The sequence below is a fragment of the Ursus arctos genome, unplaced genomic scaffold, assembly GCF_023065955.2.
Source record: "Ursus arctos isolate Adak ecotype North America unplaced genomic scaffold, UrsArc2.0 scaffold_3, whole genome shotgun sequence".
Classification (NCBI taxonomy): Eukaryota; Metazoa; Chordata; class Mammalia; order Carnivora; family Ursidae; genus Ursus; species Ursus arctos.
Genome location: NW_026622985.1, coordinates 95,922,802 through 95,937,304, shown reverse-complemented (window position 1 = coordinate 95,937,304; position 14,503 = coordinate 95,922,802). Strand labels below are relative to the sequence as shown.

At 43.6% G+C, this 14,503-nt stretch overlaps 1 protein-coding gene across 1 annotated transcript in view; it reads right to left on the bottom strand.

The window, feature by feature from the left end:
* Positions 1–13,569, bottom strand: part of ZNF862 (zinc finger protein 862) — a 35,035-nt gene extending 21,466 nt beyond the window's left edge. Inside the window, exons 1-4 of the mRNA XM_026479078.3 lie at positions 13,551–13,569; positions 11,741–11,985; positions 2,508–2,619; positions 479–583 (exon numbers count right to left, since the gene is read on the bottom strand). Of these exons, the coding sequence (XP_026334863.2) occupies positions 479–583; positions 2,508–2,619; positions 11,741–11,985; positions 13,551–13,569 (481 nt within the window). The remainder of the gene's footprint in view (positions 1–478; positions 584–2,507; positions 2,620–11,740; positions 11,986–13,550) is intronic.
* Positions 13,570–14,503: the final 934 nt, after the last annotated feature.

Genomic DNA, 14,503 nt, shown 5'->3' with positions numbered 1-14,503 from the left:
CTCAACCATCTCATCCAAGGACAAGATGTCATCTGGCTCGGCTCTAGCCAAGGCAGTCCCTCAACAGGACAGGCTTCTCAGGGGAGAAAAGCCAAGATAAATCCCTAGAACTTAGCAGATATCTGTTCATTCACTCAGTGATTATTGTGTAACCGCTGCGCACCAGGCATTGTTCTCAGCACTGGGACCACAGGAGTCAATAAGACAAAGTCATGCCTTCATGGAACTTAGCATATAGAGATAAATCAACATATACTCTCAGGAAGAAATAAAATAAAGGGAGATGGAGAGGTTGGAGAACGATGTTGGGGGTGTGTGTGCATATTTCAGATAAGGTGGTGGCTGGGGAAGGACAGCATTCGTGTGTGAGTTGGCAGAGAACAGGGAGAGGCCAAGGATGAGACAGGAGTCCTGGTGCCCATCTTTCTGCTCCCTCTCTCCAGCTAGCACCCCTCCTCCCGTGCAGACCCACACTTACCTGGCTGGTGGCTCAGGACATTCCTCTGGCCCTGGACATTGCCTAGCCATGGCTCTGGCCCTTGCTCAAACTTATAGAACAGCTCTGGGGTGGCAATAGTTGGTCCTGAGTCAGGAACAGAGAGAAGCACTTATGAAGTCTTGGATCCAGGTCACACCACAACATTAAGGAAGGGTCTACCTGGGACATCCTCTCCGCACTGTAAGATAATTGGTCAAGGACACAGGGAGGAATCTCGATGCTTTAGCATAGTGGTTTGGAAACTCAGACAGAGAAACTCAGATATCCATGAGGCCTCCAAAAGAATGGGGGTCTGAGTGAATGCAATGAGGGGCACAAGCAAGGCTCTGTGCCCCTTTTGAAGCTAAAAAGGTAGGAAAACTACTGGTTCAGAACAGAGGCTCATAAACCCAAATGCTGAGAGGGGTCAGACCGATAACGTAACTGAGGAAACCGGGCCAGGTGAGAGGCTGTGGTGACCTGCCTATGTGTGTGGGCAGTCACTGCTCCCCCACAAGGGGGAGGCCACCATGTGGAACGCAGGGTCAGTACTGCCAGACTGTCCTATTTTTCAAGAAAAACCAGAAATAATTCCATGTGAAAGCTCCCAGGGATTAAATATTGACAACTTATTAAATATTATAAAGAAACCACGGCACCTGGCTGGCTCATTTGGAAGAGCATGAGGCTCTTGATCTCGGGGTTGTGAGTTCAAGCCCCATGTTAGGTGTAGAGATTACTTAAATAAACTTAAAAATTTTTTTTAAAAAATATTTTTAAATACTCTGCAATTTCTGGTTTAAAAGAACCAGAAGTTTTCAGGGGCGCCTGGGTGGCACAGCGGTTAAGCGTCTGCCTTCGGCTCAGGGCGTGATCCCGGCGTTCCGGGATCGAGCCCCACATCAGGCTCCTCCACTATGAGCCTGCTTCTTCCTCTCCCATTCCCCCTGCTTGTGTTCCCTCTCTCGCTGGCTGTCTCTATCTCTGTCGAATAAATAAATAAAATCTTTAAAAAAAAAAAAAAAAAAAAAAAGAACCAGAAGTTTTCAAACTGGTTTTGGCAGGCATGGGAGAAGACCCAACCCAGCTGCAATCCTTCCACCCACAGAGAGCTGAGACTGTGGCTCCCATTAGCCTTGGACAGGGGCCAAGATGACAAGAAGAGAAAGGCACAGCAGGTGAGAAAATAGTACAACTGTTGTACCCACATGCTTAACAATGATCACCTCTGTCCATGGTACCGAAAGTTCACCCAGAAGCAGAGAAAAGACATTCAGAAAACAGAAAAGATTAAAAAAACCTACAGGGGTCCCAAGTTTGAAGTTGTTTTAGCTCATTAAGGCTCTATGACAGCCCTCTGAAGGAAACCAAGGCTTAAAAAGTGAGAGGGTTGGGGGGCCCTGGGGGGCTCAGTCAGTTAAGTGTCTGACTCTGTTTCGGCTCAGGTCATGATCTCAGGGTTGTGGGATCCAGCCTGGCATCAGGCTCTGCACTCAGCACGGAGTCGGCTGGAGGTTCTCGCTCCCTCTCCTTCCATGCTCACGTGCATGCGCGCGTGTGCACTCTCTCTCTAAATAAATAAAATCTTAAAAAAAAAAAAGTTAAAGAGTTTGGTCGAAGGCACACCAGTGTCACATGGTGGAGGCTGGGACCCAGAGCAGATTCCCATAGATCAGATGATGCTCTTTCTACCACCATTCATGACCTCCAGGGCCCTATGGGCACCTGAAACAAAACCCACAGGCGAGGCTTCCCACCTGGCACCCTACGATATGGTGAGACATCAAGGTCCAGCCTTGACATGCCCGACTTCCCCCACTTCTCTAGGCCAACTGAAGGGGAGAAGAGAAATGGTAGGATATGAATCCACATGCAGTTAAGTTACATATGGGACTGAGCAGATAAATAATGTAAACAGGTCTGAAAAAAATGGTAGGAGTCCAGAAAATTCTCAAATATGTCGCAGTTGGATACAGTCTGGAATGCTGATCTAGATTCAGGTGGTGGGGAAGTGAATAGGAGCCCATACCTAGTGGTGCCACCAGCTTGTCAGAACCACAGATCTCCTTCTGTTGCTGGCTCAGCAGCATCCATTCCTCCTGAAGCAAGTATACGGTGATGTCATCAAATGTCACAGGAGCCTGGAGGAAAAAATGACACCAGCTAAGCACCAACTTCCTCCTTATATTAGACTTTCACACCTGTGTTCATGATCGCCTGAGGGCACCTGTACTCTGGGAACCTATCAGATTGGGGGAGGGGCATTGTCCATCTCCATATAAGACCTACACCCCACCTCTCTCTCCTTCTGGGTCCAAATCACAGTGGGAATGAGACTCTCTTCTAGGAAGGGCCATGCACCGAAACAGGAGTCATCAAGAAGGCTGACTCAGGAATTCCATTATCCTTTCCCTAACATGCTCTTTGCCTGCCCCAGGACTTCTCAGCCAGGGCCTCAGCAACAACTTACGGCACATTCTTGTGCAAAATCTTGAACCTGGTAAGGAGTTTGTATCTGATTCCTAGAAACAGTTGAAAGTCATTCAGAACTATGTCTGTCAATGAAATCAGCGATCAAGATAGGCAAAGCTTTAGAGTGGAGAACTATACCCCATGGGGCTTGTAAAGTGGCTCTGTTCTGCCAAAAAGGGGTACGGGGTTCAGGAAATATTTGGGGAGTACTGAAGTAAGATGGCAGATTAAACAAGTACACTGAATTGTGCATCCTCCTTGTGAATTTATAAGACACCCCCCCACCAAAACACTCCAAAGCAAAACCCCCACTAGGGTGGGAAACAAAACAAGGGGACAAAAGCAATACAATTTTGGAAACAGAAAAGCAGATGAAAAAGTAATAACTAAGCAGATCCAAGAAAATCACATCCTCACCCAGCAACAGACAAATTATTAACAAAAAATAAATTCCCCACCACCAAAGCAAAACAACATCTTGGGAATCAGTATCTTGGGGTAAGTAGAAGTCCTTCCAGAGTGACAATTGTGAAAGGGACACATTCGTTTCCATCTATGACAAGTTCTAGTATATTTGTCTAAAATTGCCTTGTACCTTTATGGTCAGATTTCAAGCACATGAAATAACTTATTTTAACTTCAACAGTAGAAGCTTCTTGAGAAAAACAATACAGATAATTCTTATCAGTCACTGTTGAGTTGTATGCTTAAAAAAAACAATCTGAGTACTTTTCTTATGAGTCAATACATGTTCACTGCAGAATTAAGACAGTGAACAGAAAAAATGTTTTAAGATCACCCACAACCCCCTTACTAAAACAAGAATTACTATTGACATTCAGTATGTAAACTTCCAGTTTTTTGTCTATAAATATGTATGAATGAACAGTTTTAAAAATAAAAATGGTTTGGAAACACAATGATCCAAAATCTTTGGGACATAGCAAAAGCAGTCTAAGAGGGAAGTTTATAGCGATACAGGCCTACCTCAAGAAACAAGAAAAATCTCAAATGATCTAACCTTATATCTAAAGGAACTAGAAAAAGAAGAATAAACAAAGCCCAAAGAAATGAAATTATAAAGACTAGAGTAGAAATAAGTGAAATAGAGACCAAAAAAAAAAAAAAGTAGAAAAGATCAATGAAACCAAGAGCTGGTTCTTTGAAAAGATAAACAAAATTGATAAACCTTCAGCCAAACTCATCAAGAAAAAAAGAGAGAAGACTCAAATAAATAAAATCAGAAATGAAAGAGGGGAAATAACAAAGGATACCACAGAAATAGAAAGGATTATAAGAGAATACTATGAAAAATTATATGTCAACAATTGAAAAACCTAGAAGAAATGGATAAATTTCTAGAAACATACAATCTTCCAAAACTGAATCAGGAAGAAACAGAAAATTTGAATAGACTGATTACTAGTAATGAAATTTATTCTGTAATTTAAAAACTCCCAGGGCACCCAGTGGCTCAGTCAGTTGGGCATCTGCCTTCGGCTTGGGTCATGATCCCAGGGTCCTGGGATCAAGCCCCACAGAGGGCTCCCCACTTGGTGGGGAGTCTGCTTCTCCCTCTCCCTCCACCCTTTCCCTCCAACTCATATTCTCTCTCAATCGCTCTCCTCTCTCTCTCTCTCTCTCAAATAAATGAATAAATAAATAAATCTTAAAAAAAAAACCCACTCCCGAAAAATGAAATTCCAGGACCAGATGGCTTCACAGGTGAATTCTGCCAAACGTTTAAAGAAGAGTTAATACCTATTCTTCTCAAAATTCTAAGAAATAGAAAAGGAAGGAAAACCTCCCAGTTCATTCTATGAGGCCAGCACTAACCAAAACCAGACAAAGACACCACAAAAAAACAAAACTACAGGCCAATATCCCTGATCAACATAGGCAAAAATCCTCAACAAATATTAGCAAACCAAATTCAACAATACATTAAAAAATATAATTCACCACAATCAAGTGGGATTTATTCCAGAGATGCAAGGATGGTTAAATATTCACAAATCAATCAATGTGATCCATCACATTAAAAAAAGGAAGTATAAAAGTCATATCATCAGAATAGATGCATAAAAAGCATTTGACAAAATAAACATCCATTCACAATAAAAACTCTCAACAAAGTAGGTTTAGAGGGAACATACCTCAACATAATAAAGGCCACATATGAAAAACCCGGAGTTGACATCATACTCAATGATGAAAAACTGAAAGCTTTTCCTCTAAGATCAGAAACAAGACAAGGATGTCCACTTTCACCACCATTGTTCAACGTAGTACTGGAAGTCTTAGCCACAGCAATCAGACAAGAAAACAAAATAAAAGGCATCCAGATTGGTAAGGAAGAAGTAAAGCTGTCACTATTTGCAGATGACATGATACTACATATAGAAAACCCTAGAGACTGCACCAAAAAGTTATTAGAACTAATAAATGCATTCTGTAAAGCTGCAGGATACAAAATTAATATACAGAAATCTACTGCATTTCTCTACACTAATAACAAAGTAGCAGAAAGAGAAATTATGGAAACAATTCCGTTTACAATTGAACCAAAAATAATAAAATACTAGGAACAGAAAACTGTACAACATTGATGAAAGAAATAAAGATCACACACACACACACACACACACACACACACACAAATGGAAAGATAAACCGTGCTCTTGGATTGAAAGAATTAATATTGTTAAAATGTCCATATTACCCAAAGCAATCTACAGATTCAATGTAATCCATATCAAGAAACCAACAGCACTTTTCACAGAACTAGAAAAAATAATGCTAAAATTTGTATGGAACCACAAAAGACCTCGAATAACCAAAGCAATCTTGAGAAAAAAGACTAAAGTTGGAGGTATCACAATCCCAGACTTCAAGATATACTACAAGGCTATAGTAATCTAAACAGTATGGTACTGGCACAAAGAATAGACACATAGATCAACAGAACAGGACAGACAGCCCAGAAATAAACCTTCTCATACATGGTCAATTAACTTATGACAAAGGAGGCAAGTATAAACAATGGGGAAAAGGCAGACTTTTCAATAAATGGTGCTGGGAAAACCGGACAACTACATGCAAAAGAGTGAAACTAAACAACTTTCTTACACCATACATGAAAATCTTCAAAATGGATGGAAGACCTAAACGCAAGAACTGAAATCATATAAAACTCCTAAGACAAGACATGCGCAGTAATCTCTTGGACATCAACCTTAGTAACATATTTACAGATGTCTCCTCAGGCAAGGGAAATAAAAGCAAAAATAAACTACTGGGACCATAACCAAAAAAAGCTTTTGCACAGTGAAGGAAACCATCAACAAAACAAAAAGCAACCTGCTGAATGGGAGAAGATCTTGTAAATGATATATCTGGTTAATATCCAAAATATATAAAGAACTTAACACTAGTAAACACCAGAAAAAAAATCTAATTAAAAAATGCACAGAGAAGGGCGCCTGGGTGGCACAGCGGTTGGGCGTCTGCCTTCGGCTCAGGGTGTGATCCCGGCGTTGTGGGATCGAGCCCCACATCAGGCTCCTCCACTGGAAGCCTGCTTCTTCCTCTCCCACTCCCCCTGCTTGTGTTCCCTCTCTTGCTGGCTGTCTCTATCTCTGTCGAATAAATAAATAAACTCTTTAAAAAAATGCACAGAGGATTTGGATAGACATTTTTCCAAAAAAGACATACAGATGGCCAACAGGCACATGCAAAAATCATCAGGGAAATGCAAATCAAACCACAATGAGATATCACCTCACACCAGTCAGAATGGCTAGTATCAAAAAGACAGGAAATAACACGGGGACTTGGCTGGCTCAACCAGTAGAGCATGCGACTTGATCTTGGGGTTGTGAGTTCGAGCCTCACATTGGGTGTAGAGATTACTCAAAAATTTAAAAAATCTTAAAAAAAAAAAGGACAAGAAATAACAAGTACTGGTGAGGATGAGAAAAGAGAACACTCATGCACTGTTGGTGGGCATGTACAATTGGTGCAGCTCTTGTGGAAAACAGTATGGGGGGGTCCTCAAAAAATTAAAAATAGAAATACTGTATGATCCATAATTCCACTACTGGGTATTAACCCAAAGAAAGCAAAAGTACTGGGGTGCCTGGGTGGCTCAGTCAGTTAAGCATCTGCCTTCGGCTCAGGTCATGATCCCAGGGTCTTGGAATCAAGCCCCACATTTGTGAGCAGGGAGCCTGCTTCTCCCTCTCTCTGCCCCTCCCCCTGCTGTACTCTCAGTCAAAAAATAAAATCTTAAGAAAAAAAGAAAGCAAAAATATTAATTCAAAAATATATATGCACCCCTATGCTTATTGAAGCATTATTTACAATAGCCAAGATATGGAATCAACCCGTGTCCATTGATCCATTGATAGATGAATGGATGAAGAAGATGTATGTATGTATGTATGTAAGTGTGTGTGTGTGTGTGTGTGTGTGTGTGTGTGTGTGTATATACATATCAGCCATAAAAAAGAATGAGATCCTGCCATTTGTGACAACATGGATGGACCTAGAGGGCATTATGCTAAGTGAAATAAGTCGGACAAAAAAGACAAATAGAATATGATTTTAACTATATAAGGAATCTAAGAAACAAAACAAATTAACAGAAAAACTGAAAGAGACTCATAAACACAGAGAACAAACTGATGGTTGCCAGAGGGAAGGAGGGATGGTGGTGGGAGAAATAAGTGAAAGGGATTAAGAGGTACAAACTTCCAGTTACACGGGGTGAACAATACAGAATGGGGAATATAGTCAATATTTAATGATGTTGTACAGTGGCAGATGGTGACCTCACTTGCAGTGAGCACTGAGTAATGTATAGAATTCTCCAATCACTATGTTGTACACCTGAAACAAATATAACATCATATGGCAACTATATTTCAATAATAAAATGTTAAAAAAATAGAACTGTCCTGCCAAACGTGTATGTTTTAAATAACTATTTGCTCTCAGAGTGTCTTCCAAAGCAAAATGTGATTATATTTCCACAATCCTGCTGGAAGATGGGCTCCAACAGACAAGGCAGTCAAACAGGAAAGGGGTACACATAAGAAATGATCTAAGGGAGCCAACATGGGGAAGGGGGAAGAGAACATTCGAGATTATACTGAAGGCAGATTCCAGGATGATTACTGTACACCAGGACTAGCGAGCAAGCTGTTCCGACTTGGACAGGTTAAACTTGTGACCAAGGACAAGCAGGACTCCCTATTCATGCCCACCCCTCCCCCTTTCCTACTGAGGGAACAGGTGGGCTTATAATGAAAGCCAAGAGATCCATCACTTTAGCTTCAGCATGCCCAAGGATGGAGAGTATGGGCAGGACTGAATCCTTAGAGGATAAAGAAGTGTCTTCCCAACAAGAGTGACTGCCCTAACTCTGGTATTTCTCTTTTAACCAATATTATGGCAAGAGCCTTTTGATTCCAAGTGACCTCAATGTAAAGAAAACACCAATCTTGAATAAGACAAATTTCTTATCTATACATAAAGCAAAGAATATCTCTGGATGTTCTATTTTAGTGATTCCCACTGTCTATAGGGCAGAACTCTGACTTTGCCCGGCACCAAGTTCCCTGGATCTGAACCTAACCCACCTTCCTAACTTTAGCTCTATGTAATGCCCCACCTGGAATCTCTCCTGCAGACAGATTAGATTAATTGCAATCATTTAACATATTTTGCACCTTTCCTCCCTCTACACACCCAACTTTAGATTCTCTGACTCTATTTCCTCCTATCTACTTAGTCTATCCAACTGTCAGGGTCCTATCCACATTCCATCTCTTTCATGAGGGATTTCCTAACTACCTGGTCTAAGCATTTCTCCTTCCCCTGAGCAAGGAAGCCTTTGCATCCCTCATGGAACTGGAGGTATCCAGGAAGCCTATGCTGACTGGCTTATTTTATAACCTCCTTCACCATCACCTACCCCTTCCCCCTACCACATTATGCAGAAAGTTTTTCATAGGTGCTTAATTATTTCATTCATTATTTGTTTCTTCTGTGCTTGGTGCATGGTGATCCTAAGACATGCAAAATAAAATCGATATTGTCAGGGAAATTAAAATCCATCAGGAGGTGACAGTCATCAATGATATAAGTGCAATAACAGAACTGGGTCCAGAGAAAAATGAGATCAGAATGATCACTTCCATGGAAAAGACAGAGGGGTAGGAACCAGAAATGCCGAGGCGGCAAATACATACACAATAAATACTCCTAGCTGGCAGCACCAAAAATCAAATGTCTCCCAGAGGGCACAGGAGGCGTCAGACTGCGGTGTTCTTCAGTGCATTCACACCCTGTAGCAGAAGGGCCCCTGGAATGATTCTATTTTGAGTCACTCATCCCCAAAATACTGAGAACTTATGAAATGCCAGATGCAGCTCCACTATTCTAGCTGGGGATATAGCAGAGAGTAAAGTCAGCACACATGTGAATAAATAAATGAGAATCTTATATAGTGAGAAGGACTGGGAGGAAAATAAAACAGGATAATGGGATAGAGTGATGGGGGCAAGTCTTTGACTCTTATCCATTATTCTGCCAATGGCAAGCAAGATACCCCCCACACCCAGTCCAACAGGCCAAGACTGCTTTTAGTTAATAAATATCACAAAATAGCACCAAAGGAAGATACTCATAATAGACCAAGCTACTACCTCAAGTGGACCCCCAGGCTCCCAGGCCTGAGCCAAACATGTATATATATACTCCCAATGGAACTTTAGAACAGCACAGGCATTCCACCCAGCCTACTTGCTGCCACTCATTTGCAAGATATCTAACACTGCCAGTTTGTTTTGCAATCACTTTATTTCACCTTTGGATAACCTTCTAAGTTCCCAGGTTAGAAAACTCACGCACTGGGAAGGGTGAGCATCTTTTTGAGACACCCTGCAATCAAGATTAGAATCAAGAGTCAAAGTTCCAGTCCCCGGGGTTTTCAATTAGTGGTTGGGCCTGAACAGAACATCAAATCTCTCCCCTACCTCCCAAAATGTTTGCATTTCTTTCTTCTCCCATTAAAAGCCAAGAAAGCCTAGGGGTGCCTGGGTGGCTCAATTAAACAACTGACTTGATTTCAGCTCAGGTCATGGTCTCAGGGTCGTGAGATCTAGCCCTGCATCAGGCTCTGGGCATGGAGCCCGCTTAAGATTCTCTCTCCCTCTGCCTTTGCCCCTCCCCCGCTTGCTCTGTCTCTCTCTCTCTCTCTCTCAAAAACAAAAAATAAAATGTGGTAACAAAAGCTAAGAAAGCCCACAACTAAATGGAATAGCTTGAAATCAACCTCAAATTACTAAGTCCAATTTTCAATGCCACTTGTTTATGATCCTTCTTCCCCATTACATTGTGCTCCCCAGACTAGGTTCATTCGAAACTAAACGGGATATTACTAAAGCATAAGGGCCATCTCCTTTACTTCTTTGATATCCCCTGTGGTGCTTAACATGAGGCTGGCACACAGTTCCCTTCAATCTTAGGTTCAGCTGAGCTTTATTTGTCTTAGACTGTTTACTTTGGTTGTTTCAACAGTTAAATGCATCACTGTAGCTTGTGGAGGGGAGGTTGTGTGGAAGAGAGGCTTAAGCAAAGAGTAACTTCTTCTGTTAACTCAGTCCTTCCCAGCCTTTTCAGGAGAAGCTACAGTGTGAAAATAACCTCATCATCCTTTCCCTCTTTTGTCTATGGGACAACCCTTCCAGGCTTGTCCTAGTCATTGAAGTCAAATCTGTGGGAGATCTCCTCAGGGAAATGTGGCCACTTCATGTTTATCCTGTATTCCACCAACTCCCTCACAGTAACCATTGACCACATGTTGATTAACTTTTTTTTTTTTTTTTTTTTTTTTTTTTTAAGGAGAGACTCAATACACACTTGAAAATATGTGGAAGGAACTCTCTCCATGCCAAAGAAGCAATCCTCAAGAACTGGAAGTGGGCAACAAAAAAACATCCAGAAAGATCTTAGTCACAAGAGGCTGCCACTGTCTCCAAGTCAAATGCCTACAACCAAGCTGGTCCTTTGACACTGCCTCTGGACCCTAGCAATCCTGTCAACCTACTTAACTCTAGCGTCAAGCACGTTCTCCCACCTCTTCTTCCAGGTCACAGCCTTCTGCCCCAAGCCTGAAGGAAGTTTATGGAATATGCTTACTGGCGATGCTACTGCTACTACACGAAGTAGATAAGCTAGCAACTTTAAGCGGGCAGGAAATATGCCAGATGCCTTCTCTTTTTCTTCTCTGCCCTTTCTTGGGAAGGAGGAGTCTATCTAGTCAGGGCCAAAGCTTCACCCTGCCTCTGGGTGACCCCTACCCCTGGGTGACCCCTACCCCTTAGCTTCTACTCCGGTCTCATCCAGCCTTAGAACACGCTGGGCCTCTCCGAAACTCCCGACAGAGGTGTGGGAAAACAGCGAGCACCTTTACTTCACTACACTGAGCGGGTCACCCACCCCAGCATCAACCAAGCGGCCACTGGGCAGAGGGCGGCTCGGCCAGTGGGGGGTGGGCAAGGAGGCCGCGCGGGGCTTGGAGCCGTGCGTTCGCTCCTCTCTGCGACACGCGCGCGGAGAAGGCCGCCCTAGTGCGGAGGAAGAAGCGGCGGGCGAGCGGGCGAGTCCTTCCCTGCAAGGCTGGCTCATCTGCGGGGACTCCGCCCGTACCGCCCGCCTCGCCGGAGCCCAAGTCAGGGAACTACGGGAGGGAAGTGGGCGGCCCCAGGGCCCTTCCAGGCCTACCTTCCCCGACTCCCTGGGCTCCATAGCCCCGCTTGCGGTGGCCGGTGCTGACCCCGCCACTGTCTCCAGGCCGCCCCCTCCCCCCGCGGCCTGGACTGGGGATGCCGCCGCCGCGACCACCTTGGGGACCCGGGGCCCCCGGAGGGCGGGGCACCCGAACGGGGAGGGCGCACGGCCGGGAACTGGCTCTCCCACGTCGGGAGAGCAGTAGCGCTCCCGGTGCCGGGAGAGGCGAGCGGCAGGGACTACCGCCGTACCGAGCGAACCGCTTTACGGCCGCCGCCTGGCTGGAGGCGGCGGGGCATCACGGGAAGCGTAGTCCGGCCTAGTTAAGCGGCTCTCAAACCGCTATCGGCTCCCGAAATGCGGAGCCCTGATTGGACGTCGAGCAGCTCGCTCTCGGCCCTTCACGCCTCGCTCAAGGGCGATGGTTATTGGGTAGCTCCCACGCCACGCTCTCCCAGACCCCGCATTAAGGGCAACCCGTTCTCAATGGGCTATGCGAATGCCTGTTTTTCGTCTGTTCCCTCGCACTTTTAGGGCCAGTGTCAACCTTTAAGGTTTCAGATTTTATTTAATCTAGAAGGGCAGTGCTTCTCCCCGCCCCCCCCCCGCCCCCATTCATTCAAAAAGCATCATTGGTTGCCTACCATTTGCCAGGCATTGTGCAAGGTTTGGGAATGCAGAGCAGAATGAAACAAAACTTTGTCTTCGAGGAGCTTATAGTCTATTGGGGAAACAGACCAGAAACAGATAACTGTAAAATAAAGACATAAGCGCAAGGAAAGAGGTAAGCACAAGACCTTACTAAAGCACACTTTGTCACTGTCTAGAGTATGGTGGTGGGAGTATACAGGATGGTTAGTCAAGGATTTCCTGAGGAAGTGGCTTCTGAACTGAATTAAGGCGTAGGCATTAGCAAGGTGAAGGGCTATGGGTGGAATTGTGTACCCTCCAAATTTGAATGTAACCCCTATGGGACGGTATTTAGATGTGGGGCCTTTGGGAGATAATTAGGTTTAGATGAGATGATGAGGATGGGGCTCTCATGATGGGATTAGTGTCCTTACAAGAAGAGACACCAGAGAGCTTGCTCTCTCTCTCTGCCATATGAGGAAACAGTGAGAAGGCAGCTGTCCATAAGCCAGGAAGTCCATAAACCAGAACTCAGGCATGCTGGCATCTTGGTCTTGAACTCTCATTCTCCAGAACAGTGAGAAAATAAATGTCTGGTCTATGGTATTTTGTTATGGGAGCCTGAGCTAACTAAAATAGGAGGGGGAGAAAGGTGTTGCAAAGAGGGCCTTTGGCCATAAGAAATAACATAAGCAAAGCCAGACAGCTGAGCAAATGGTGCATGCAGGGATGGTGTAAGACAGGAAATCATGGGAAATAGCATTGGAGAGATACTTGGGAGCTGGATGCGGAAGGCAGTGTATGCTCCCTAAGGGCGTTTGAAATGAGTTTGAAGCCAGTGAATGGTGTGGGCAAATTTGTCCTTTAGTTGGATCAGTCCTATTGCAGAGTAAAGGGTGAATTTAAGGAGCAAAGATAGAAGACCAAACTCTATAAAAATATACTTGCTCTCCTTTCTTCTCTCCTCTTCTTTAAAAGACATGAAAGAAGACTTCACCTGCCTCCATTTTGACCTCACTCTGTACTTTCTAACTGATTCAGTTTTTCCAGCTCATGTCTTAACTCAGGCAAAGCATTCTGTGATGGGAACCAAAACTATCCCCTTGAGCAGTAATGACTGCCCTGAGCCAGCAAGACCCCGCATGACTGACCTCAAGATACCAATCAACCTGACCTTTCCTGCCCACTTGCATGTACCCGCCAACTTTTGTCCCACATTCACCTTCTATAAACTTAGAAGTATTTTCAGCATTTTGGAGACAGTCTTTGAGACATTAGTCTGCTGTCTTTCTGGTGCTGGCCTCACTGAAATAAATTCCTTTCTCTTTTCACCACCACTCGTCTCTCTGCCTTTGGATTTTGGCTGCAGTGAATGGTTGAACCTGGTCTCTTTGGGACCCCCGGAGCCAGATGCTCTTGTACCCCTGTGCCCTGGTTACAGACGTAAAATATCATATGAAGTAATTATAACAATATATTGTTTAGTTTGTGATATATATGGGTGTGATATGTATAATAATCATAGTACAAATAATAAATAGTAAAGTGCAGAAATCTTATGTGTATAACTTGATGTGGTTTTACATGTGTACCAGGTAGCCACCACTCAAATCAGATACAGAAAATTTCCAGCACTCCAGAAAGCTCCCTCGTGGCCCTCCCTTTATATATACGTAGAGGGGAAAATGACAGAAAGTAAGTAAGTGATTATTATAAAGGTGTTGGTAAAATTAACTATAAAAGGTGTTGGTAAAAAAAACTATAAAAATGTTTTATGTACTTTCGTGTGAGTGTGTTGTAAGTCACAAGTCAAAGTTTTAAATAAAAAATCAAGCAAATATAGTTTATATTTTAAATTTTTATTAATACATATTGCCACACTGATTGTTAAATATTTTGATTAGCAACCTTGAACCGGTCCCACATAACCATTTTCCATTATACTACACGACTCTGCTTTTCTAGCCAGGGCCGAATAGAGCTAAACTCAGCAGGGGTCAATGAGAATAGCTTTTCTAGAAATGTGAGAGTGTTCGGTCCATGTGAGTAGAACTGTAATATTTGACCTCAGCTCAGGCTGCTATAACAACACAGAGAGATCTACGTTCCCAGAGTTCTGGAGACTGG